The sequence below is a fragment of the Pelophylax lessonae genome (genome assembly GCF_965119305.1).
Source record: "Pelophylax lessonae genome assembly, chromosome: 3".
Taxonomy (NCBI): Eukaryota; Metazoa; Chordata; class Amphibia; order Anura; family Ranidae; genus Pelophylax; species Pelophylax lessonae.
This window is the reverse complement of record NC_138770.1, coordinates 553,047,303-553,075,249: the sequence shown is the minus strand read 5'-3', so window position 1 is coordinate 553,075,249 and position 27,947 is coordinate 553,047,303. Positions and strand designations below refer to the sequence as shown.

The 27,947-nt window shown below is 45.9% G+C and overlaps 2 protein-coding genes across 2 annotated transcripts in view; one reads left to right on the top strand and one right to left on the bottom strand.

Moving 5' to 3' along the window:
• Nucleotides 1-27,947, bottom strand: part of HNRNPU (heterogeneous nuclear ribonucleoprotein U) — a 458,517-nt gene that overhangs the window by 358,023 nt on the left and 72,547 nt on the right. The gene's annotated exons all lie outside the window — the stretch shown is intronic.
• COX20 (cytochrome c oxidase assembly factor COX20) lies at nt 3-27,913 on the top strand. The gene is made up of 4 exons (XM_082248940.1): nt 3-123; nt 9,213-9,327; nt 12,205-12,268; nt 27,724-27,913. Exons 1-4 carry the CDS (start codon nt 88-90, stop codon nt 27,863-27,865), a joined length of 357 nt encoding a protein of 118 aa, XP_082105066.1. The 5' UTR covers nt 3-87; the 3' UTR covers nt 27,866-27,913.

Here is a 27,947-nt window from a genome sequence, read left to right as displayed (position 1 = left end):
TGCTTTCAGACGCTCCAGCCGTCTATTCATCTCTATGATGTGTGGCGGGCGGACTCGGTGAAGGTCGGATGAGTGTTGCCAACCAACATGGCGGACAAGGCAGATGAGGCTTCCAAAGAGAAGGTAGGAGAGAAGTTCTGACTTTATTTTGCGCTTGTCGTTTATTGATAAGGGTTCTGAATAGCAAAACCTCCGTGAATATGCGGATATGTCCTATATAGTGGGCCAGACTTGGAGTTACACAGTACCATAACCCCTGGGCAGTCATGTGGGGGGTGTGTGAGCAGAGGTGGATGTAGCATACAGCCAGGTCTGACCTCTCATCCCCCCCCCCTTCCCTATTAGGTGGTATAATCCTCTGCATCTTCCTGGTGTTGGCTTGTGCCTTTCTCATGGCTGACTCTCTGAACTGATTCCTACACTGTTAAACATACAAGGCTGTTCAAAGTGGTTCTAATGTAACAACCTCCCCCCTCTACGACCTAATCTACTTACCTCCATCCATAAACACTTCCCTGACTCCTGTCACCCATCCAGCATCGCTGCTCTCACAGGAGACACTATTGGGTCCTGCTGTTGTCAGTCCAACTCCTGTGAGGGGGGAATGGGGGGTGTGGCCTATGGACACACACAGTCCAGCTTTGGAGTGCACTCACATGGGTGCCCCCTAGCACCTGGCTTGCTGAGCAGAGCGCACTAGAAAAGGACTGCCAAAGAGGAAGTAAGGGACTGCGTTGTGCAATACCATTGCATAAGGCAGGTTAGTATAACCTAGTTTATATTAAAAAAAAAAAATAGATATCTATCTTCTTTAACAATTTGATCCCTGGAAGATTTACCCCCCCCCCCCCATGACCAGGCCACTCTTTGCAATACGGCACTGCATTATTTAACTGCCAATTGCGTGGTCATGCAACACTGTACCCCCAATAAAATGTATGTCCTTTTTTTCCCCACAAATACAGCTTTCTTTTGGTAGTATTTGATCACCTCTGCGTTTTATTTTTGGGCTATAAACAAAAAATCTATTTTGGAAAAAAAAAAACGTCAATTTTGAAAAGAAAACCAACAAACTTTTTTTTTTTTACTTTCTGCTAAAAAAAACAAATCCCAATCTTATATTGATTGGTAAAGTTATAGCATCTACAAACTATGGGATATATTTATGTCATTTTTTGATTATTTTTATTTTTTTTTTTTACTAGTAATGGTGGTGATCCACGACTTATAGCGGGACTGCAGTATTGTGGCAGAAAATCGAGACACTAACACTTTTTTTTTTTTTTGGGGAACCAGTGACACTAAGCCCCCATTCACACTACCGCGACGCTACTTCCAGGGGCGACCTCCGAGATCGCGGTGCGAGCAGCGCACCGCGACCTCGGAGCGGCCGCCACGGACTTCATAACATTGAAGTCTATGGCGGGCGCCTCCTGGTCGCCCCAAAGAAGCTCCGGACCCTTTTTCTAAGTCGGAGCGACTTGTGTCGCTCCTATTAGAACGGGTCCGCAGCTTCCCTATGGAAGGCGACCTGTGAGGCAACCAGGTCGCCTTAGTGTGAACGGGGGCTAAGAGCCGGTTCACACTGAGGCGATCCGACTTCCAGGGGCGACCTGTGAAGTCGACTTCGGCGCGACTTGCAGGGACTTCACATGTCGCTCCTATTGGAACGGGTCCTGTGCTAATCAATGGCGAGCGACCGAGCGCGACTTGTCAGCCTGACAAGTCGCGCTAGTCTGAATGGGGTTGAATACAGTGATCAGTGCTAAGAATATGTACTATCCCCTATACTAATGACCCTGGCTGGGAAGGGGTCAACATCAGGGGAGACCAAAGGGTTACCTGGGTGCCTGACCAGTATTTTACTACAGTGTGGGAGGTGCTTTTACTAGGGGAAGACATGAATCCTAGCCCCTGCTTTGCAGGAACACGGGATCCATATCTTCCCTTCTGTCACAATGGCAATCTACCTTGTTTACATGGGCAGACTGCCGTTCTGCCTCTTTGCAGGCTGATCAGACGGTGCCAGAGGACATAGTCTGCGGTACACGCTGATCGGCTCCCACTGCGTATAATCACGGCGGAAGCGAGCCGCCGGTGGGGCGTAATTGTGCCCCCACTAACCGTAAGTGCAGGTTCACGTATATGTTAATGTGGTCCTGTGAACAGCTGCCACCCTGTAGCAGTAAAACTAGGGCGGCACAGTGGTGTAGTGGTTAGCACGTTCACCTAGCAGCAAGAGGGTCGCTGTTTCGAATCCCAACCACGACCCTGCCTGCCTGGAGTTTGCATGTTCTCCCTGTGCCTGTGTGGGTTTCCTCCGGGTACTCCGGTTTCTTCTCACATTCCAAAGACATGCTGGTATGTTAATTGGATCCTGTATAAAAAAAAAAAAAAAAAAAAATTGGCCCTACTATGTATGTATGTGAGTTAGGGACCTTGGATTGTAAGCTCCTTGAGGGCAGGGACTGATGTGAATGTGTAATGTATATGTAAAGCGCTGCGTAAATTGACAGTGCTATATAAGTACCTGAAATAAATAAATAAAAATGGGACGGCAGGCCAGCAAGAGGTTATCACTGTAAAGTGACCCTAAAATCTGGCTTAAAAAAAAATCTATTCATGTAACTCCAGATGAGTACTGTAGCACATGTAGGGACAACAACATTTTATAATGAAGGTATACTGGACAGATACTGAAATATCTATTGAATATTTAAAATGAACAAACACACCAAGATCAGTTTTGAAAAAAAGCATAAAACAACTTTACTGGACATCAAAATAAAATAAAGCTTCTTGCACATAAAATTTACCATTAAACATTACACAAAATACCACGACTTAAACATACACTCCTATTTCCAATATCCCAAAAAATACTTGGCTCTGGTAGTTGAATGTCAACAGCTTACACTGGATAGCTGGAGGAGCAACCATAAGAAATCCTGACTGCATGCTTGGTCTTTCCACAGCTCCAAAAAATAGACTATTCCTCATGCTATGGACTCTTTTTATAGTCCTGTATACCAGAGTCCACCCACAGGATGTTATTTATTAATTATTATTATTATTATATAGGATTTATATAGTGCTGACCATTTACGTAGCGCTTTACAACTTGAGGTTGGACGGTACAAATACAATACACTTTAACCACTTGCTGACCGCCGCACGACTATTTACTGTGGCGGTCAGCTCCTCACAGGCAAAGCCGACGTAGTACTACGTCGCTAGCCTGTGAGGGTCTCGGGAGAGAGAGCGCGCGCCCGTGCAGTCACGGAACCCCCCCCCCCCGCCCCCCCCCCCCCGCGCGTGTGACCGGCGGACCCGTTCGTCTGCCGGTCACTCGCGATCGTCGGTGGAGAGGGAGAAAGGCAGGCGGCTAATGTAAACAAGCCGCCTGTCCTTCTCCCCTGTGTAGGAATAGTGATCATACGGTTCTACTATGTAGGACCGTTGATCACTGTTCCTACACCTCAAGCCACAGCCAATTACAGTTAGAATCACGCCCCTAGGGACACACATAACCCCTCCCTCTCAAAAAAAGTTAACCCCTTCACTGCCAGTGTAATTTTACAGTAACAGTGCATATTTATAGCACTGATTACTGTAGTAATGTCACTGGTAACCCCAAAAGTGTCAAAAATGTCAGTCAAGGGTCCGATCTGTCCGCTGCAATGTCGCAGTACCGCAAAAAAAATTGCAGATCGCTGCCATTATGCGTTAAAAAAACAAAACAAAAATTACAAAAATCTTTCCCTTTGTTGGTAAACGCAATAACTTTTGCGAAACCAATCAAAATACGCTTTTTGCGATTTTTTTTTTTTTAACCAAACATATGTAGCATAAAACAAATTGGCCGAAAATGTTAAAAAAATTTTGATTTTTACATTTTTTTTTTGGGGGAATTTCATATAAAAAAAAATGTGAAAAGTATTGTTATTTTTGCTAAATTGCCGCTCTTTTTTTGTTTATAGCGCATGATCAAAAAATCGCACAGGATACAACAAATGGAAATGAAAGGGGAATTGAGAGGTTTGTGAGCTCATGGAGGACTTTACGGGGGGGGGGACACAGTAAGCCCCCCCCAATTATTCACGTTGGAGCGACTTGTCATGTGATTTGACAGGTCAAATCACATTTTTTGCAACAAAAATTACAAAAATCTTTCCCTTTGTTGGTAAACGCAATAACTTTTGCGAAACCAATCAAAATACGCTTTTTGCGATTTTTTTTTTTTTTTTAACCAAACATATGTAGCATAAAACAAATTGGCCGAAAATGTTAAAAAAATTTTGATTTTTACATTTTTTTTTTTTGGGGAATTTCATATAAAAAAAAATGTGAAAAGTATTGTTATTTTTGCTAAATTGCCGCTCTTTTTTTGTTTATAGCGCATGATCAAAAAATCGCACAGGTGATCAAATACCACCAAAAGAAAGCTCTGTTTGTGGGGGAAAAAAAGGACGTCAAATTCGTTTAGGTACAGCGTCGCACGACCGCGCAATTGTCCGTTAAAGTCACGCAGTGCCGAATCGCAAAATAGGCCCTGGTCAGGAAGGGGGTAAAATCTTCCGGGGGCTTAAGTGATTAATACAGTAGGAATCAGAGGGCACTGCTCGTTAGAGCTAATCATTCCTCTTGGCCACTCACAGGTCATTTTGTGAGCGAGCTCAGCAACCCGTAGTTACACTTCCCCCAAAACCACATGGTCAATTGGATATGCGGCAGCCATCTTTACACATGACGTCAAAGCTCACTAAACCACCTGTGGGTGAGAGATATTATTACACATGTATGGGAACATTTGTCATGAATCAGTTAAGTATCCACAACTGATACAAGTGCCTTCTATTACACTCAGCCTCCACCAAATTCATTTACATTAGCCAGCTTCCTGTTAGAGGGTGGCTACCAGTGATGAGCTTAGGTGTGTTCGGACACGAGTCTGAAGCCACTAGAAAGCTGTCAAACCAATCACAGGCTGTGGAGGCATTCCCCACTGCACGTATACAAGCCCCTTGTGTGGCTGTGGGAGGAGGAATGCATCTGTCGCCTATGATTGGCTGTGAGCCTTGACAGCTTCTTGGTGGAATAGCTCAAGCAGATTCAGACTCGTGCCTCAACCCACCTGAGCCCATCCCTAGTGACCACATACGTTCTCCATGGTCCCACTGTAAGTAAGAACGTAGCCACCCTCCTTTGCTCGCTCCTGCGATGGATTAGGGACTATAGGATGAGCAGTGTGCATAAAGCTGTGCACATGGATGCAACAAATGGAAATGAAAGGGGAATTGAGAGGTTTGTGAGCTCATGGAGGACTTTACGGGGGGGGGGGGACACAGTAAGCCCCCCCCCAATTATTCACGTTGGAGCGACTTGTCATGTGATTTGACAGGTCAAATCACATGACAAGTTGCAGCTTTTTGCTGGCAATTGCTGTGTTCAAATTGGTGCGACGCCGACTTTGCGGTGCCCCACTGATTTGAAAAAGTAGTTCCTGCTTGACTTTTGCTGATTTTGGGCGTGACTTGCTTAGACATCTGTGCATGAAGCCGCACAGATGTCTCCCATGTCGCACTGACATGCGGCTTTAAAATTGTTGATTTCAGATGAAGTCACACAATTTCAAAGCCGCAGTCAATGTGAACGGAGGTTTTGAAACCATTTTATGAAAAAGAAGGAACAGGGCCTTTAAGTAGCGGATGAGTATGGATTATCTTTGGAGAATGGGGATCTCATTCAGTGTCTGCCACTCCTCTCTGCCAATCCCTCCACTGGCTTCCCATTGCCTAAGGAATAAAATTAAAACCATAACCTACAAAACCATTTACAACATTGCCCTGAGCTACATCACCAGTCTTGTCTCCAAATATCAACAAAACCTTCTTCTCCGCTCTTCCCAAGACATCCTGCTCTCTTGTCGTCTCCTCCTCCCATGCCCACCTCCAGGAATTCTTCAGAGCCTCCCCCATCCTCTGGAACTCACTAACCCAATCTTTTCGGCTATCTCCTTATCCAGGGTTCTGTGGAACCCTAGGGTTCCTCCTGAGGTTGTTAGGGGTTTCTTGAGCAATGGGCAAATTCTGCCTCTCAGATAAGTTTCCAATGACACCATTTTTTTTTTAGCTCTCTGTAAGGGGGTAATTCCTCCCAATGATGAGAGTAAGGAGCATTCTTCCCACTGACTGTCACATTATTGTGTCATGAGTTGTAGAGTTTTCATTTTTAGCAGGGGTTCCCCGAGACGAGAAATTTTCAAGGGTTCCTCTGTGTTGAAAAGGTTGAGAGCTTTCTGATAAAATCAATCATTTTAAATTTTTTTTATCTTTTGCATTTTAAGGTAAAGGAGAGATTTGATGTCTTTTTGACCCCCAGATCTTTTCATAAAGAGGACCTGTCATCCTTATTTCTATTACCAGGGATGCGCACAGAAGCGAACGCATACATAAGTCACGCACGCATATGTAAACTGTATTTACACCACACGTGAGGTATCGCCGCAAACGTTCGAGTGAGAGCAATATCTAGTGCTAGACCTCCTCTAATTCTAAACGGGTAACATGTAAAAATGTTTAAAGCATCACCTAAGGAGAGTTTTAAGTACTGTAGTTTGTCACTATTCCACGAGCATGCACAATTTAAAGCGTGACTTATTGGGTATCTATTTACTCAGCCTAACATTATCTTTCACATTATACAAAAAAATTGGGGGAAATATTGTGTGTGTGTGTTTTTTTAATTCATTAAAGCGTATTTTTTCCAAAAACAATTGACCGCTGCGTAAATACCATGGGACATAAACAAATTGCAATGATTACCATTTTATTCCCTAGGGTCTCTGCTTAAAAAAAAAAAAATGTGTATGTTTGAGGGTTATAAGTAATTTTCTTGCAAAAATACTGATATAAACTGGGAAACAAAGTGTCAGAAAAAGCCTAGTCGGCAAGTGGTTTAAAGTGACATTAAAATATATCCTTATTCTCCAGAAAAAGAAATCTATACTCCACTACTGTGATTGGGTAAAGAACTAGAAGTCATGGCATGCTGTACTTGGGGTTGTATAGGCAAAACACAAAAACAAGGTTGTTCTGGTTTAGTATTATAGTAAAACATGCATTGCACTCTCTTAAGACCCCTTTCACACAGACGCCTCCATTTTGCAGGATCCGTTTCCTCATCGGGGATTCTCCGCTGATCCCTGCTGAGCCGGTGGATTACAGGTCTGTCTGTGCTCACTGTGCAGAGATGGACACAGTCCGGCTGTCCTCTTTGGGGGAGATCGGGTGAAAACAGACCACCATCCGTCTGGATTTTGAGGACCAGATCGGACAGTGGCGAATGTCCGCAGACATGTCACAGCTGACATCCGCTGCTCCATAGGGGTGAATGAAGGGTCTGATCAGGTCCACCTGAAAAACTGACAGGTAGACCTGATCGGAAAGCGGTGTGAAAGGGGCCTTAGGCAACATTTACGCAACTTTTTATACCTACTGGGCTCAGATGCTTGCTCTGCCCTAAATATATTTAAGCACATTCTGATTGCCTGTTAATGTATATGCAAACCACAACAGTGAACTTTTCGTCTTAGCTTTTTTATGGTCTGTTAAAGTGACATTAAATTATCCTTTTTCTCTAAACCTAATCCTTTTCAGGAGAGTAGGGGAGGGTGGCTACATCCTTGCATACAGTGGGACCATGGAGAAAGAATGCAGCCACCTGCTACCAGGATGAAAGGATCACTGCAAAAATAAAATCTTATTTTAATGCTGCCAGTGTACTGCCGAAATCTCCAACCACGTTATTTCCGGTGAGTGTAGACTGGGAATAATTGGAGATTTCGAGCACTTGGTGTTTTCACACAACACTGGCAGCCTATACACCCGAGTACATGGTATAATTAGTGCAGATTCTTACCCCGCCCGGTAGTTGTCGCTGCCTTGGAGGCAGCCATGTTTTTGGTTATTGCGGGCGGTGTAAGAATCTGCACTAATTATACCATGTACTCGGTGTATAGGCTGCCAGTGTTGTGTGAAAACACCAAGTGCTCGAAAACTCAAATTATTCCCAGTCTACACTCACCGGAAATAACGTGGTTGGAGATTTCGGCAGGTTGGAGTTTTCGGCAGGACACCGGTCTCTCCACTGGTGAGGTTTAACCCGTTTTTTATTTTTTTCTGTGACCATCTCCAGGGCTTGAAGATGGGGAAATTTAAAATGTTACAGTTGTCGACACAAAAATTATATCCAATGCCCTTAGTACTTCAGAAGTCTGACAAAGCTTGCTTACAGCACCTGCAGCTTCTGAGAGGCTTTTTTAAGGTTTAGCTTTGTTTTGGAGGTATTGCAGCAATAAGATATCCAAGGATTCACTTGGAAACCAACAAGCGAACCAGAAAGATGTCAACAGCGATTACTTCTGGTTCATGTATACATATTCTGGAAGTGTCTGGTGCAGACGTCCCATTTGGTGTGCAGTGTGGAGCAGCAAGGATGTGAGCGGGGTCTGGACCAGAGTGGAGCAACTAGCAGATGGCACACATGGAAAGGCAATAGCGGAAGGTGAGCAGGGACTGGAGAGAGGACTGAGGCAGAGGATCAGCAGAGCTTGGGGACCGGAGCAGAAGAAACTAGCAATGTCACACTTGGTGCGCAGCATGGGAACCATATAGCAGGAGGTGATCAGGAACCAGAGAGGAGGATCAGCATGGCTGGGGGATTACCACTGATTGGGGGATCAGTGGAGGTGGGAGTTTGTACTGATCTGGGGGGGGGGGGGGGGGGGGATCTGCTGAATGAGGGTACCAAATAGGTGAGGATCTCCTGAGTGGTGGTACTGCTGAACTGGGGTCCTACTGGGCCCCTTTAAAACAAATAAATCCACACACACCCAAGAAAAAAAAAAAAAAGCATGTTGAAGTGGTAGGCGCTTTAATGTATGTTGTATTCGAAGCAAGTGTAAATGAGCCTCTCAAGTAACAAGTGCTGTTAGTGAGCATTGTCAGAGACTTTTATGGAAAGAAACATGAGGTATCATTTTTGACGCAAAGCAATGTGTAGAGAGGACTGTAAGTTTACCATTTTATTTAGTGACTGGGGGTTTAATTGACATTCAGAGCTTTTTTTATGAAGATTATACAATGTCACATAGAGTATTTTTTAAAATCATGTAAGAAATTATTTATCATCTGTTGTATTTTTCCATGTAGTCATTCAAGTTTTTGTGGATCCTTGATGTGCAAAAGACACCATGTGCGCGCGAGTCGTTATTGTATGGTTCAGTTGGATCTTTGGTGGTGGGAGTTGGAAATTTTCTTGCAACGAGTAAGTGACAGTATTTTCATTTTATGTTTATATGTTTACATTATAATTTAAAGGGTCCGTCCATCCACAAATTGCATTTTAGCTATAGGTTAAGTGCCGGTTCACATTCGTGCGGCTTGCGAGATTGCATGTAATTCGGAGCGCACTACTCCTTCATTACATGCGATCTCATGTGCAGATGCGAATTCAGCCATACACTTTGTATGGCTGAATTCGCACTGTATCCGCACCAAACACGCACAGGACCCTTTTTTGCAGCCGCATCAGGATCGGATCGCACAGTGGTTCACACTTGTGGGATCCGATTCTGTGCGAACTGTCAGATCTCACTGCGATATGCAATCAAACTGGGGGTGTCGTTAACATTTAATTGACACCCCCTGCGTATCGCATATGGCAGTGTGAACTGCCAGAGGTGCGGATGCGATGCGGGATCACGCTGCATATTCGCAGCGTTCCCGCATTGCACAAGTGTGAACCGGCACTAAGACCCAATTCAGCAAGATCTCCCTGTTCAAGAGGAAGTCAACCCTCTGAAGAAAAAAAACCTGTAAAGACAAAGGCATAATGAGCTAGTATGCATCGCATACTAGCTCATTATGAAGTACTACCTAAAAACGAAGCCCCACCCGCTCAGCAACAGGATGGCCAACATGTTTGGCAGTCCTGCTTCCTGGATCGCGACATCCGGCCATCTGATTGGCCGGAGGGGCAATTGCATCACTCACACGCATGCGCGCTGGAGCCGGCATTCATGGCACAGGGCTCTGAAGGAACGGCACGGGTGGCCGTTCCTTCAGAGCGCATGCGCCAATGACGTCGCCGGCTGCATGCACTGTAAATATCTCTTAAACGGTTCATGTTTAGAAGATTTTTATAGCACCTATAGGTAAGCCTTAATATAGGCTTACCTATAGGTAAAAGTCTTTTAACCACTTCCCGCCCGCCCTATTACAAATTGACGGCGGGAATGTGGTTGAGTTATCCTGACCGGACGTCATATGACGGCGGCAGGATAACACCGCTCTGGGCGCCCCCCGGGGGCGCGCAGAGCGGCGATCGGTGATGTGGGGTGTCAGTCTGACACCCTGCATCTCCGATCTCGGTAAAGAGCCTCTGACGGAGGCTCTTTACCATGTGATCAGCCGTGTCCAATCACGGCTGGTCACATAGTAAAACAGGAACAGCCGTTGATCGGCTTTCCTTAGTTCGTGCCTGACAGGCACGAGTAAAGGAGCGCCGATCGGCGGCTCCCCTGACAGGGGGGGGGGGTCGGCACTGGTAATCAGATTATTGATTACCAGTGCAGACCCTCGGGGGGGGGGGATGCCACTAGATCCACCAGGGATGCCCACTATGACCCCAGGGATGCCCACTATGACCCCAGGGATGCCCACTATGGCCACCAGGGATGGCGATCAGGGCTCAGGGAGCCCCCCATTGCCCTCCCCATCAGTGATGCCCACTAGTGTCCTCCCTATCAGTGCTGCCCACAAGTGCCCATCATTGCCATCCTTTAGTGTCGCCCACCAGTGCCCATTAGTGCCCATCAGTGCCGCCCGTCAGTGCCGATCAGTGCCGCCCATCAGTGCCCATCAGTGCCCACCAGTGCTGCCTATCAGTGCCCATTAGTGCCCGTCAGTGCCGCCTATCAGTGCCCATCAATGCCGCCTATCAGTGCCCAGCAGTGTCGCCTATCAGTGCCCACCAATGCTGCATATCAGTGCTACCTATCAGTGTCGCCCATCAGTGCCGCCCATCAGTGCCGCCCATCAGTGCCGCCCATCAGTGCCACCCCATCAGTGCCACCCCATCAGTGCCTCCTCATCAGTGCCTGTCAGTGCAGTCTCATCAGTGCTCATCAGTGCAGGAAAAAACGTATTTATTTACAAAATTGTATAACATAAACAAAAAAACTTTTTTTTTTTTTTCAAACTTTTCTGTCTTTTTTTATTTGTTTAGCAAAAAGTAAAAATCACACAGGTGATCAAATACCACCAAAAGAAAGCTCTATTTGTGGGGGGAAAATGATATAAATTTGTTGTAAGTACAGTGTTGCATGACCGCGCAATTGTCATTCAAAATGCAACAGCGCTAAAAGGGGAAAATTGGCCTGGGCGGGAAGGGAGGGAAGTGCCCTGTATTAAAGTGGTTAAAGTGGGTTTAAAACCACTTCCAGTCTTCCGATGGGGACACTTGTTCTGGTGACCCCTAAGGGGGAACTTCCGTCACTTGGAGAGATTTCTTCTCATTTCCTATTGTGTGCAAAGGAGGGGAAGTAAGAGAAAATCTGCCCGACACAGGTGGCAAAGTCTGTGGTCTCCAAGTTATAATTCTTCCAGGTTTCATCTTGGTACTTTGACTTGGCCTCCAGCGTTGTGCATTATTTAGTTATTGAAAGCCTCAGTGAATTTGAATATCTTTACTGTGTATAGCATAGTATTCATTTTTCCACATATCTTTTAGATTTCACAAGTCTAGTCCTTAGACATTGATTTGGCCACTTACAAGTGGGGGGTAAGTATTCGTGTTCTGAATTGTCAGTATTTGTCTACAGGTACGAGTAATTTAGATCGTAGGTTCTGATGAGCAAGGCTCTCCAAACCAACTTGTCTTGAATTGTAACTGTACTGACCCCCTTTATTTTGTAAAGCACTGCACAAACAGTTGGTGTTAAATATATTCTGTATAATAATAATTGAAAGGGTAAAGTGGAGAGTGACGGTCTGAACATGATTGCTGGCTGTCAAGCAACAAAGTTTATCCTTGACCACTAGAGGATTCCAGGAAAAGATTTGAAACTTCCATGACTGCCCTGTGATGCCTGCTCTCTCCAAAGACGCTCTGTACAAACCTTACCATTCTCCTTTCTTACAGGCAGGGTGAGGCGCTCCTGTGATCTGGCTGTTGGAGGATTTATCCTTAGCACTCTGGGTGTCTGGTAAGATTATTTCTTTAAATGTTTATTGAGAGACAGAAGAAACAATACTTTTAGGGCATGAAGTGCAGGTTTATGAAGAAATAGACTAGTGAACCATGAAAAACGTATATGTAAAAGAGCCTGCATATGATTGTGTCACAGCACTGATGTCAGTAAAGATACATATAAATGGCGGTGTGGTGGGAGGGTAAATGTCACTTCAGCTCAAATCCGATCACTGAGGAACCGTGACTTTATACTAAAAATAGTAGGATTGGATGCAGAAACTGGGAAACCTAGATTTCTTCCCCCCCCCCCCCCCCCACACTCACCCCAAGCCACTGCTGACCAATCAGTGGAGGTTCTCTGAGATGGACCCCCTGTTAAACAATGCTACCAAGCAGAACTGAGACATCACTAATCTGCCTTTAATGTCAGACCCAATTATTTTTTGCCAGGCATTGCCAAGCCTCACAAATCACTATAAAGTAATATGTATGAGGCTAGACTTCATTAATCTAACGAAAGTTCTGAAATATGAGGAGGTAGACAAAGGAGTGGCTGTGGACAGAGTGTATACTTGGGTTTTGCCAAAGTGTTTGACACCATTCCTCCCTCGTGGCCAATGTGTAAATGAAAGTCTACAGGCTTAGAAATCTATTTCTCTTATGTCCTCCGACAGTCGCCGCCACTTCATAATCTTCACTAATGGGGTAATTGACCTTTGCTCCGCAGGAGTAGCTAGGCAACAAGATTTGTTAATATCAAAGCTTTTAGCATATCACACCCCTAGGGGGTGGTCCCTCAGTCAATACCTCCCTGCTTCCAGCATTCTCAACTCAGTTTTCAATTGCCTAGCTTAGGAGTAGCTGGCTGTTCCTGTGCTGGGGCTTTCAGTCTCAGCCTTCTATCCTCTTTTTGATTTTATTTCAAGTGTTTTTTCTCTTTCTTTTACTTAGCTGTTTTTTTCTCAGCATTAGTTTAGTTTTCTTCAGGTGAAGATGATCATGCGGAGCTGGGTCTCTGTCTGGCCGCCCTGGATCCCAGGGCTGAGAGCCAGGGGTTTCCCCAGCCTGCCATCGAGTGTTCAGCTCAGGTTTCCCTGGCATATTGAACGACCCATCCCTGTTCGCTGCAGGGATGCTGCCTGTGAGGTGGCTACCTCACCGGACGCCATTTGCGGTTTCGCACCGCAGTCCACTGCGTCCTGGCTGCGACACTCCCTGTCCTCAGTACAGCGGTTTGGTCGCTAGAGAAGGCTCCCCACGCCATCCGGACTGGTAAGTAAATTTCTATGTGGAGACCTGTCTGTTTGGGTGTCAGTCTGTGACTGTGTGACCCTGCATGTCTGTGTAAGTGTTGAGCTCCCTGTCAGATTCCTGTGTGGAATAGCTGCCTTTCTGTGGGCTGCGGGGGGGGGGGGGGGGGGGGCTCTCCCGCTCTGCTGTGTGAGATGTATGGGGCAGGCTGGGCTCAGACATGCTATGCGGCGACCGCTGATGCGGCCCGCCATTTTTCTCGGCAAACTGTGGTGACCGGCCCTGTGTGTTACAGCGCGGTGTTTTGGCGCCAAACGCCGCCATTTTGGCGGCGATCGCTCCTGCAAGCACATGTCGGCGCCATTTTCTTATTGCCTTGATTCCCTCAGCCGAGCGGCCATGTTTTTGAAGCCTTCATAGGCTATATAGGGCGGTCAGTCATTGCATCACTTCCTTTTTCACTGGAACAGCGATCGGTGGCAGCAGCTGTGTGCTCTCTCCAGGTTTTTGCCTTCCTTATCCTGTATTTCCTTGCTCAGATCTCCTTATCCCTGCGGGGGTCGGTACATACAGTAGTGTGCGGTGGGCTGCGCTCGCCGCGGTCTTAAAGGGGCAGTACTTTATTTTCAGTTGATACTGGGGCATGGATTCTCAGGATTGCAAGTTTCCTCCCACCTTGGTGGGGGGCCAAGGGGCTGCTGCATCCCCCGAAGGGGGCTGATCTGGCTGCTGTTGTAGCGAACTTGGCTTCTCAGGTGCAGATGCTAATGGCTGATCGATCCGTAAAACGGCCCAGGTTATCGATTTCCTCTGATTCAGAGGGCGATGGGGCTGCTATGGCTGGAGTGCCCTTCTCAGGGTCTCGTTCATCTCTGGACCTTGTGGGGTCTGAGGGGGAGGCTGAGGTAGAAGGAGTTGATACTTCTCCCCCCGGCTCGCCTGAAGAGCTTGCACTCATGGATGAGTTGATTACTTCTATCAAGGAAACACTGCATCTGCAGGATGAATCGTGTTCTCCTGCTTTGATGTCCTCTTATGGGACAAAAAGGAAATGCAAATCAGCGCAGGTTTTTCCCTGCCCTGCGGAATTTCAGCGCGCTGTTGATGAGCAATGGCGCAATTTAAAGAAGCCTTTTACTGTGCCAAGTAAGTTCAAGCTGCGTTATCCATTTACACCCACCACTGATGAGCGTTGGTGTGTGCCGCCTCAGGTGGATCATGCGGTGGCAGTTTTGAATAAATCTACTGCGATTCCTGCTGAGGATACCCCGGTGTTCCAGGACCCTACGGACAGGAGATTGGAGTCTCTGGCCCGTCATACTTATACGGTTGCTGGTTCTATGCTGAAGCCTATTTTTGCTTCCATTATGGCAGCCCAAGCTATTGCAGATTGGACGCAGGTGCTCAGGCGCACCCTGGTGGCTGACTCTGCTCCGCCGACAACGTTGGCTATGGTAGATCAAATTCATCAGGGTGTCATGTATTTGTGTGATGCGGACTTGGATTTAGTCCCTTTGGCTGCACGCCTCTCCAGTGTAGCGGTGTTGAACCGTCGCCTGATATGGCTGAAATGTTGGTCGGTTGACCAATCTTCTCGCAAGACTCTAGCTAATCTTCCCTACGCGGGATCTCGCCTTTTTGGCGAGTCTTTGGATTCTCTGATAAAGGGGATTTCCGGGGGTAAGAGCACTCTCTTACCCCAAACTCACAAGAATAAGTTTGTTCGCGGTAAGAAGAATACCTCGTTTAGGCCCTCTCAGGGGTCCTTTCGTGCCTTTCGGTCGCAATACAAGGGCAAGCCCTTCAAGGGCCAAGGCTCCCAGAAGAAGCCGTGGGCAGGTAAGCAGAAGTCCGGCCAGTCCGGGTCCGCTGCCCATACCAATTCAGCCTGAAGGGGCGCCCTCATCCGGTTCTGGGGTTTGGAGACGTTTGCTCGGTTTTCTTCAACCCTGGCTGGCCCGCATTCGGGACAGGTGGGTTCAGGAAATCGTTCGATCTGGATACAAGATCGAGTTTCTCTCTCGTCCAGCGAGCAGATTTTTTTCCCTCAAATCTTCAGCTGTCTCCGGAGCGTTTGCAGGATCTGCACCTGGCGGTGCGGGATCTGCGGGCCCAGGGAGTGGTGGTTCCGGAGCCTCATCGGGACAGGTTTCGGGGGTTCTACTCCAATCTGTTCACTGTGCCCAGAAAGGAGGGCAAAGTGCGTCCGATTCTGGACTTGAAAGCTCTGAACCGCTTTGTGCGGGTTCGCAAGTTCCGCATGGAATCCCTGCGCTCAGTGGTGGCTGCCCTGAGTCCGGGGGAATTCATGGCCTCCATCGATCTGAAGGATGCGTACCTTCACATCCCCATTTTCGAGGGTCACCAGAGGTACCTTCGATTCGCCATTGCGGAGGATCATTACCAATTCGTGGCGTTACCCTTCGGTCTCGCTTCGGCTCCGTGGGTTTTCATCAAGGTGCTTGCGCCGGTCCTGGCTTTATTGAGAGCCCAGGGCGTCTCTGTCTTGGGATATCTGGACGATATCTTGCTTCGGTCTGCGACCAGTCAGGGCCTGGTGAACGACCTGTCCACCACGATGCAGACTCTGCAGGAGTTTGGTTGGACGATAAATTTTCCCAAAATCGACGTTGTGTCCGTCGGTTCGTCTTCCCTACCTGGGAATGATCCTGGACTCTGCTCAAGCGAAGGTCTTCCTGCCGGAAGACAAGCTCCGGACACTTCAGGACGAGGTCAGGTCCCTCAGGGACACTCAGTGCTCGTCCCTCCGGACATGTATGAGATGTCTAGGTCTAATGGTCTCGACTTTCGAGGCGATTCCCTTCGCCCAGTTTCACACGCGGGGTCTTCAGGCGGAGATCTTGGCCAAGTGGGACGGGCGTCCACAATCTCTGGATCGGCAGCTTTCGTTGAGCCGCCACACCCGAAGGGGTCTTTTGTGGTGGCTCCAGTCCCCGGCGGTGTCGGGGGGCAAGTCCTTTCGTCCCTTGTCGTGGACGGTGATCACCACGGATGCCAGCCTGTCGGGCTGGGGTGGTGTTCTGGGCGTTCTGTCCGCCCAGGGAACTTGGTCGGAGGAGGAATCCTCCCTTCCGATCAACATTCTGGAATTGCGAGCGATAAAACTTTGCCTTCTGCATTGGTCGGAACGGCTTCAGGGCCGTTCGGTTCGGGTTCAGATGGACAATGCCACAGCGGTGGCCTACATCAACCATCAAGGGGGCACCAGGAGTGCCCGTGCTGCTCGGGAAGTAAACAGCATTCTGTCGTGGGCCGAGACGCACGTCCCGGCGATAACGGCTGTACACATTCCGGGGGTGACTGGCAGGCGGACTGGAGAACTGGCAGGCGGACTATCTGAGTCGCCAGACTCTGGACCAGGGGGAATGGTCCCTTCACCCGGATGTCTTCCAGATGTTGTGCGAGAAGTGGGGTCTTCCGGATGTGGACCTGTTCGCGTCTCGTCTGAACAACAAGGTGGAAAGGTTCGTGGCAAGGACGCGCGATCCTCGGGCAGACGCCTCAGACGCGTTAGTGGCGCCCTGGTGTCCGTATCGTCTGATGTATGCCTTTCCACCGATTCAGCTGCTGTCCAGGCTGCTTCGCAGATTGGCCTCGGAACCGCACGCGGTGATTCTGGTGGCACCGGACTGGCCTCGCCGGTCTTGGTACGCAGACCTCGTAAATCTGGCAGTCGACGCTCCGTGGCGTCTGCCGCTTCGGGACGACCTTCTGTCTCAAGGGCCGATATTCCATCCTGCTTTACAGTCGCTGGCTTTAACGGCCTGGCTGTTGAAAGCCAGGTCCTGAAGGATAGGGGTCTCTCCCCTGAGGTCATTCCCACTTTGATCAAGGCTAGAAAAGCCTCTTCGGGAAAAATTTACTACCGTACTTGGAAAGCGTACTTTGCCTGGTGTGAGTCCAGGGGGTATTCCCCTCGCTCATACTCGGTGTCGAGAGTATTGGCTTTCCTCCAAACTGGAGTGGACCAGTGTTTGGCGCTGGCCACAATTAAGGGTCAGATTTCTGCGCTGGCCGTTCTTTTTCAGCGCCCAGTGGCGTCTAATTCATTGATTAGCACCTTTGTTCAGGGGGTGCGACATTTGGCCCCTCCTTGGAGGGAACCTTTGCCTCCATGGGACTTGAACTTGGTTCTGTCCGTGTTACAACGGGCTCCCTTTGAAAAGATCAGGGAGATCTCGTTGTCTCTGTTGTCCAAAAAGGTTGCCTTTTTGGTGGCGATCACTTCGGCTCGCAGGATGTCGGAGCTGGCGGCTTTGTCCTGCAGCTCTCCCTACTTGGTGATTCACTTGGATAAGGTGGTCTTGCGACCTAACCCATCTTTTCTTCCGAAACGGATCTCGGAGTTTCACCTGAATGAGGACATTGTCTTGCCTTCGCTTTGCACAAAGCCTAAGCATCCGAAGGAGGTGGCTTTGCATGCCTTGGATGTTGTTCGGGCGATCAGGGTTTACCTGTCATCGACTAAGTCCTTTCGCAAGTCGGATTCCCTATTCGTCCTTCCAGAGGGACCTCGGAAGGGCATGGCGGCGTCTGCTGCTACCATCGCCAAATGGATCAGACAGACGATTGTGCAAGCCTATGCTTTGAGGGGGAAGGTTCCTCCTTTCCCTGTGAAGGCGCACTCTACCAGATCTCTGAGTACGTCTTGGGCCTATCGTCATCAGGCTTCTGTGGCCCAGGTGTGTAAGGCGGCGACTTGGTCGTCCGTTCACACCTTCTCAAAATTTTACAAAGTGGATGTTCAGGCATCGGCAGATGCTTCCTTTGGCCGTAAAGTTCTTAGTGCGGCAGTGCCTTAGGGTCCCTTGGCTGTTGGGGTGTTTTTACCCCTGGGTTACTTGTTCTTCCTGGGTTGTTGCTCCTGTTGAGCACGTTTTCCTGTTTGGTTCTCTTACTTTGGTAAGGTTCCTTTCTCTGATGTGGGTACTGCGTTGCTTTATGCGCGGCTGCGTTTTTTTTTTTTTCCCACCCCTCATGTCTACACTGCTTTGGGACGTCCCCATTAGTGAAGATTATGAAGTGGCGGCGACTGTCAGAGGACGTAAGAGAGAAAACGGAATTTTTGTAAAATCTTACCGTAAAATTCCTTTCTCTGAGTCCTCCGACAGTCGCTGCCCCCGCCCCTCTTTTGGGGTTTGTTTATGTACTCTACTGCTATGCTACTGAAACTGAGTTGAGAATGCTGGAAGCAGGGAGGTATTGACTGAGGGGACCACCCCCTAGGGGTGTGATATGCTAAAAGCTTTGATATTAACAAATCTTGTTGCCTAGCTACTCCTGCGGAGAAAAGGTCAATTACCCCATTAGTGATTATGAAGTGGCGGCGACTGTCGGAGGACTCAGAGAAAGGAATTTTACGGTAAGATTTTACAAAAATTCCGTTTTTGTTAATGGATAGAAAACTAGCTAACACCAGTTTTCACACCGAATGCTGCTTTGAAACTTCGCTACTTCAGCGTGATTCCAAAGCCGCTGGTCAGTCCGATTTTCATGTGTGGCAGAGATTCAACAAGGTGTTGGAAACATTCTTCAGATTTTGGTCCATATTGACATGATGGCATCACACAGTTGCTGCAAATTTGCCAGCTGCACATTTATGATGCAAATCTCCCATTCCACTGCATCCCAAAGGTGCTCTATTCATTAGATTGAGATCTGGTGACTGTGGAAGCCATTAGAATACAGTGAACCCATTGTCCTGTTCAAAAAAACTAGTTTGAGATGATTTGAGCTTTGTGACATGGTGCATTATCCTGCTGGAAGAGCCATCAGAAGATGGGTACACTGTAGCCATAAAGGGATGGACATGGTCAGCAACAATACTCAGGTAGGCCGAGGCGTTTAAACAATCCTTAGGGGCCCAAAGTGTGCCAAGAAAATATCCCCCACACCATTACTCCACCACCACCAGCTTGAACTGTTGATATAAGGCAGGATAGATCCATGCTTTCATGTTTACCCCAAATTCTGAACCTACCACCTGAATGTCCCAGCTAAAATCAAGACTCCTCAGAGCAGGCAAGGTTTTTCCAATTTTGGTGAACCTGTGTGACTTGTAACCTCAGTTTCCTGTTCTTGGCTGACAGGAGTGGCACCCTGTGTTGTTTTCTGCTGCTGTAGCCCACCCATTTCAAGGTTAGATGTGTTGTATGTTCAGAGATGGTATTCTGCATTGGTTGTAATAAGTGGGTATTTCAGTTAATATTGCTTTTTCATCACCTCAAACCAGTCTGCCCTTTCTCTTCAAGGCATTTTCGTCCACACAACTGCCACACAGTGGATCTCTTCTCTTTTGGACCATTCTCTGTAAACCCTAGAGATGATGGTGTGTGAAAATCCCAGTAGATCAGCAGTTTTTTAAATACTCAGTCCAGCCTGTCAGGCACCAACAACCATGCCATGTTCAAAGTCACTGAAATCCCCTTTCTTCACCATTCTGATGCTCGGTTTGAACGTCAGCAAGTCATCTTCACCACATCTAGATGCCTAAAGGAATTGTTTTACCAAGCAATTGAACACATAGTTAGTCAGGTTGAAAAAAGACACAAGTCCATCGGGTTCAACCAAAAAAAACAAAAAACAATATTGAAAACCCAACCATAAAATCCCATATACACAATCCTATACCTGTTGTTGATCCAGAGGAAGGCGAAAATAAACCCCAACAAAGCATGATCCAATTTGCTACAGGTGAAACTAATAAAGTGGCCTGTGATTGTAAAGTATACACTCACCGGCCACTTTATTATGGGTGTGTATACTTACACTCACTGACCACTTTTATTATGGGTGTGTGTACTTACACTCACCGACCACTTTATTATGGGTGTGTATACTTACACTCACTGACCACTTTATTATGGGTGTGTATACTTACACTCACTGACCACTTTTATTATGGGTGTGTGTACTTACACTCACTGACCACTTTATTATGGGTGTGTATACTTACACTCACTGGCCACTTTATTATGGGTGTGTATACTTACACTCACTGGCCACTTTATTATGGGTGTGTGTACTTACACTCACTGACCACTTTATTATGGGTGTGTATACTTACACTCACTGACCACTTTTATTATGGGTGTGTGTACTTACACTCACTGGCCACTTTATTATGGGTGTGTATACTTACACTCACTGACCACTTTATTATGGGTGTGTATACTTACACTCACTGGCCACTTTATTGGGTGTGTATACTTACACTCACTGACCACTTTATTATGGGTGTGTATACTTACACTCGCTGACCACTTTATTATGGGTGTGTATACTTACACTCGCTGACCACTTTATTATGGGTGTGTATACTTACACTCACTGGCCACTTTATTGGGTGTGTATACTTACACTCACTGGCCACTTTATTGGGTACACCTGTTCAATTGCTTGGTAACACAAATTGCTAATCAGCCAATCGCATGACAGCAACTCAATGCATTTATGCATCTAGATGTGGTGAAGACGACTTACTGAAGCTCAAACCGAGAATCCGAATGAGGAAGAGAGGGGATTGAAGTGACTTTGAACATGGCATGTTGGTTGGTGGGATGGACAGGCTGGTCCAAGTATTTAAAATAACTGCTGATCTACTGGGATTTTCATGCACAACCATCTCTAGGCTTTACAAAGAATGGTCTGAAAAAGGGAAAATATCCAGTGAGCTGCAGTTGTGTGGAGTAAAATGCCTTGTAGATGTCAGAGGAGAATGAGCAGACTGGTTTGAGATATAAAAGGCAACAGTAACTAAAATGACCACTCGTTACAACCAGGTTATGCAGAATATCATCTCTGAATGCACAACACTGTGAACCTTGAAGCAGATGGGCTACAGCAGCAGAAAAACACACTGGGTGCCACTCCTGTCAGCTAAAAACAGGAAACAGAGGCTACAATTCGTACAGGATTACCAAAATTAGACAATGGAATGCAAAAATTTTGCCTGGTCTGATGTCTCGCTTTTAGTTGCAACATTCAGATGGTAGGGTCAGACACTGGCATAACATGAAAGCATGGATCCATCCTGCCTTGTATCAATGGTTTAGGCTGGTGAGGATGGTGCAATGGTGTGGAGGATATTTTCTAGGCATACTTTGGGCCCTTTGGTTCCAAATCAGCATAGTTTTAACTACTTGCTGACCGCCAGCAGTACATATACTGCGGCAGGTCGGCTCTGTCCTGTGAAAAGACGTACCTGTACGTCGCTTTGTGGGGGGCGCGGGCCAATTTGCCACAGGGGAAGCTAATTTGCGGGTCCGCCAGCCGCGATTGTCCCTTGGCACCCACACACAGGGATCCTCCTATTTAGGAACACAGGTCTTCGTGCTCATGCAGCAAGCCCATTCCCCACACAGTTAGAAAGCACCCCCTAGGGACACATTTAACCCTTTGATCGCTCCTGGTGTTAACCCCTTCCCTGCCAGTGTCATTAGTACAGTAACAGTGCATATTTCTAGCACTGATTACTGTAGTAATGTCACTGGTCCCCCCCCCAAAAGTTTCAAATGTCAGGGGTCCGATCTGTCCGCCGCAATGTCGCAGTCCTGCTAAAATCGCTGATTGCTGCCATTACTAGTAAAAAAAAAAAAAAGACCTCTTTCCTCTAGTTTGTAGACGTGATTACTTTTGCGCAAACCAATCAATATACACCCTTTGGGATTTATTTTTTTTACAAAAATATGTAGCAGAATACAAATTGGCCTAACATTATGGAAAAAATGTAAGATTTTTAAATTTTTTTTTTTTTTTTTTATTGTTAATGTTGTATAGTAGAAAGTGTCGTGTGTGTTTTTTTTTTTTTTTTTTTTTTTTATAGCGCAAAAAATAAAAATGGCACAGGTGATCAAATACCACCAAAAGAAAGCTCTATTTGTGGACATCAATTTTATTAGGGTACAGCATCGAATGACCGTGCAATTGTCAATTAAAGTAACGCAGTGCCGTATTGCAAAAAAAATGGCCTGGTCATTAAGGGGATAAATCCTTCCGGTCCTTCTACAGACGCCGAAAAGGCCTTTGACAGGGTGGCCTGGGAATTTATCCAGGCCACCCTGTCATATATTGGCCTAGGACCGTGGATGCTGGGCTGCATAATGGCCCTATATACATCACCTACGGCGGCAGTACGGGTTAATGGGTGGAGATCGAATTTCTTCGAGATCAATAATGGTACGCGACAAGGCTGCCCATTATCCCCTTTGTTTTTCATCTTAACCTTAGAACCATTCTTGTGTACAATACGCAAGGATGGAAATATCACAGGTGTCCAGGTGGCAGGCGAACACCACAGGTTAGCAGCATTTGCTGATGATTTGATTTTTTTTGTGATGAATCCTATTAAAGCTTTGCCGCATATACTGGATGCACTTCAGGTATATGCCAATATATCTCACTATAAGATAAATCTCTCTAATCTGCGGCCTTGAATGTCTCTGTGCCCCTGGACACCTGGAGATCTATACAGTGGGTACGGAAAGTATTCAGACCCCCTTAAATTTTTCACTCTTTGTTATATTGCAGCCATTTGCTAAAATCATTTAAGTTCATTCTTCTTCCTCATGAATGTACACATAGCACCCCATACTGACAGAAAAACACAGAATTGTTGACATTGTTGCAGATTTATTAAAAAACTGAAATATCACATGGTCCTAAGTATTCAGACCCTTTGCTCAGTATTTAGTAGAAGCCCCCTTTTGATCTAATACAGCCAGGAGTCTTTTTGGGAAAGATGCAACAAGTCTTTCACACCTGGATTTGGGGATCCTCTGCCATTCCTCCTTGCAGATCCTCTCCAGTTCTGTCAGGTTGGATGGTAAACGTTGGTGGACAGCCATTTTTAGGTCTCTCCAGAGATGCTCAATTGGGTTTAAGTCAGGGCTCTGGGCCATTCAAGAACAGTCACGGAGTTGTTGTGAAGCCACTCCTTCGTTATTTTGCTGTGTGCTTAGGGTCATTGTCTTGTTGGAAGGTAAACCTTCGGCCCAGTCTGAGGTCCAGAGCACTCTGGAGAAGGTTTTTGTCCAGGATATCCCTGTACTTGGCCGCATTCATCTTTCCCTCGATTGCAACCAGTCGTCCTGTCCCTGCAGCTGAAAAAAACCCCCACAGCATGATGCTGCCACCACCATGCTTCACTGTTGGGACTGTATTGGACAGGTGATGAGCAGTGCCTGGTTTTCTCCACACATACCGCTTAGAATTAAGGCCAAAAAGTTCTGTTTTGGTCTCATCAGACCAGAGAATCTTATTTCTCACCATCTTGGAGTCCTTCAGGTGTTTTTTTAGCAAACTCCCATGCGGGCTTTCATGTGTCTTACACTGAGGAGAGGCTTCCGTCGGGCCACTCTGCCATAAAGCCCCGACTGGTGGAGGGCTGCAGTGATGGTTGACTTTCTACAACTTTCTCCCATCTCCTGACTGCATCTCTGGAGCTCAGCCACAGTGATCTTTGGGTTCTTCTTTACCTCTCTCACCAAGGCTCTTCTCCCCCGATAGCTCAGTTTGGCCGGACGGCCAGCTCTAGGAATGGTTCTGGTCGTCCCAAACGTCTTCCATTTGAGGATTATGGAGGCCACTGTGCTCTTAGGAACCTTAAGTGCAGCAGAAATCTTTTTGTAACCTTGGCCAGATCTGTGCCTTGCCACAATTCTGTCTCTGAGCTCTTCAGGCAGTTCCTTTAAACCTCATGATTCTCATTTGCTCTGACATGCATTGTGATCTGGAAGGTCTTGTATAGACAGGTGTGTGGCTTTCCTAATCAAGTCCAATCCGTATAATCAAACACAGCTGGACTCAAATGAAGGTGTAGAACCATCTCAAGGATGATCAGAAGAAATGGAAAGCACCTGAGTTAAATATATGAGTGTCACAGCAAAGGGTCTGAATACTTAGGACCATGTGATATTTCAGTTTTTCTTTTTTAATAAATCTGCAACAATGTCAACAATTCTGTGTTTTTCTGTCAGTATGGGGTGCTATGTGTACATTCATGAGGAAGAAGAATGAACTTAAATGATTTTAGCAAATGGCTGCAATATAACAAAGAGTGAAAAATTTAAGGGGGTCTGAATACTTTCCGTACCCACTGTATGTACAGCCTTCCCTTTCCATTGGTCCACCAGCTCGATAAAATATATTGGGGTGAATATCACAGCCAATCCTGGGAACCTTTATTCAGCAAATTTTCTGCCCCTTTTGGGGATTATTCGTTTGAATATTCAAGGTTGGCAAACACTCGCACTGACTTGGTTTGGCCGATGCAGTGCACTTAAAATGAACACATTGCCACGTATTTTATACGTTATGCAAGCTCTTCCAATATCCGTGCCCGGGTTGTTTTTCACTCAAATACAAGCACTGTTTCAATCTTTTGTGTGGGCCACCAAATCCCCTCGGATTGGGATGCGGATCCTCACTCTACCTAAAGATAGGGGGGGGATTGGTTTACCAGACCTTCTCCAATACTATAGGGCCTTACATCTTATGCGAGTATTGGATTGGCATTGCAATTCCACTACAAAACATTGGGTATCTTTAGAGAACGGGACGGCTGGTCGGCCTGTCCCTCTGGACACCAATCATGGCGAATGATATACTTTATTCGCACCCGACAATTGGGCCTACAGTACGCAAATCCCGTAGGGTACAAAGCTCCCCGAAGATAGCGCCATTGATATCTCCAATGACACCAATCTTGGGTAACCCTGAATTCCTTCCAGGCTGCATGAACAACAAGGTGACTGCTTTGGCTCAGGTGGGGAGGGTGCGCCTCATGGATGTTTGGACAAAGAAAGATCCGCCATCTCATTCGGAGATTAAGGCATGGCCAAGGGCTGAACCTAGACCCTCTAAGTATCTTACAAATCCAACATTTTTTCCTACATCTTCAACGGCAGGGCTATACCCTGCGAGCATTGTCCCCATTCGAGACATTATGCAAGGGGGATCCTCTATCCCACATACACTATCCTTCTTTTATGTGATGTTGGGAGATACAGTGGGGGAACAACCTCTGCTGTATATTCGACAATGGGAATATGATCTCAAAGTCTCCTTCACCCCCATACAAATTAAAAACATCCTATCAATGGTACATAGATCTTCTCTGGCCAGCAGATATCAGGAAACTAGCTACAAAATTCTCACCCACGTCCCTGCACTCCTGCAAGAAATGGATGGGTCAATTCCAGATTGTTGTTGATGTGGTGCTGAAGGAGGCACAATGATACATATTTTCTGGACCTGCCCCTCCTTGAGGGATTTTTGAAGGGAGGTCGCTCTGGTGATTAGGGAACTTACCTCAGTGGAGGTAGGCGAGGATCCAGCACTGTGCCTACTTCATCTTACAAGGGGATCAATTAGGAAATATAGGAAGTCTCTGATAGCCCACTTACTCAATGCTGCGAAAGCCTGCATTCCAACAATGTGGAGACAGACATGTTCCCCCTACGCGACAAATGTGGACTGCAAGAGTAAATGAAATCCACCGTATGGAACTCCTAACCGCAGCATTAAACAATTCTGAGGAGCAAACCCAAATACGCTGGTCACCATGGTCACAATTCACAAGCACAGATGAGTATATACAGCAGAATATGTAACTCCAGGGATATTTCCCGTATGTGTAATGAGTGAGCTTCTAGATTTCCCTGACTCAGCCGGATTGGATGGGGGATTTTTATATTATATCTTTCTTTATATTATATCCTTTTCTCTCTTTTTTTTTTTTTTCTTTCTTTCTCTCCCTCTTTTCTTCCCTTTTCCTATCGGTCTGTGGGTGGAGCCCCCAAGGGGGGGGCAATTGGGATACGTACGGAGAGGTAGAAGGAATGATACATATAATCTGTTATATATATATATATATATATATATATATATATATATATATATATATTATCTTTTCTTTCTCTCTTTTTTTTTTTTTTTTTTATTCCTTTATAAAGTTGAATGAAATATTGTGATCGTTCTGACAACAGTTCTATTTGGTTCAGATGTTTTTTTTTTTTTTTTTTCCCCTCTCTTCCCTCACATATATAATGGATTTAAAGTTTTACATCAAATGATTTTACAATATTAGTTACGTATTACACATATCACTGAAACGTTTACACCTTTGTTTTTTTTTTTTTTTGTTTTTTTTTTTCTTTCTTTCGTTCTGATGATTGTTTACTGACCTTACGATATGTATATGTCTCACATGAAATGCACAGTAGAAAATATGCACAGTTCTTATTAATTCTATAAAATGTATATTGGGGAATTATCCCCCTCCTTTTTTTTTTTTTTTTTTGTCCCTTTCGTTCTTCCCACTTTAAATTTGGAGTTTGTGAGATCACTTTTCACTGATTGTTTTACACTTGTGTTTAAATTTTATTTTCCACGATTGGAATTGGAATAGTATAATATTGCACTGTATTGGAACGTGGTATTTTTCTGTTTTAAGAAACATCTGAAAGATGAAATGTATTGTATCCTTAAAGAAAAAATTTAATAAAAATGCTTTAAAAAAAAAAAAAAAAAATCCTTCCGGTCCAGAAGTGGTTAAGGGAAAAGCTCTGTGTATGAATGAACTACAAGTCCTGACATCCTTTGTGCTGTCTGCTTGTAGTTCTCAATGATCTATCACGGCAGCTCATTGAGTCTTCCTGTCAGTGTATCTGCTTTCCCGTACCGGAACACCGATTAAACTGACAGATCTGCAAAAGACCTGCATGGCATCAGCGATCTGCTGTTGCAATGTTTTACATGCTCCGAAAAAAAAAAAAAATGCACCTTTTTTCCCTTAAAAAAAAAAAAAGTGCATTTATTTATTTAAAGTTAACCTATCCTTTAGGCAAAAATGCATAAGCCTGTAGTCTGTCAAGCTTGTTTTGCTGCAGGTCTGAAAACTGATGGCTATGCATATATAATAGAACTGATGGCAGTTCCATTACTTTCAGTTTTATTCTAGGCCTGAGTTGATGAAATTTTAGTTTAAATGCACTTCTGGGGTCATTCATAAATTATTGACAAGTGCATTTGACCTGCTTCAAGTGAGTTTTTTTGAACCCCCCCCCCCCCCCCAGACTTGTATTGGAATGCAAAACCTGTTTGATGGAAGCAAAAGTTGACACCGGCCCTTAAAAAAGCATTTGCAGTATTTATGCGGTTGCGCCTACTTTACTTACTTTGTTTTTCTCATTTTAGGATGTACTGTAGATACAACCATGCAAAATTAAGGATACAGCAAAGAATGGTACAAGATGGCATTAAAAAGCAGGTCATGTATGAAGGCAGCAGTATGGATCCAAGTCTCAGGAACAGACAAAAAAGTGATTCAGAAAAGTAATAACAGCTGTGAACTGCCAAGAAAATGTAGAGACATTTAATAAATATCATGCTGCCCCCAAGACAGCTGTTGTGGACTCCAA

Bases quoted from the DNA above. Each gene is read 5' to 3' on its own strand.
- COX20 (XM_082248940.1), top strand. From the start codon at position 88: ATGGCGGACAAGGCAGATGAGGCTTCCAAAGAGAAG. The intron at 124-9,212 runs GTAGGAGAGAAG...TTTTCCATGTAG, and splicing joins ATGAGGCTTCCAAAGAGAAG to TCATTCAAGTTTTTGTGGAT. The intron at 9,328-12,204 runs GTAAGTGACAGT...CCTTTCTTACAG, and splicing joins TGGAAATTTTCTTGCAACGA to GCAGGGTGAGGCGCTCCTGT.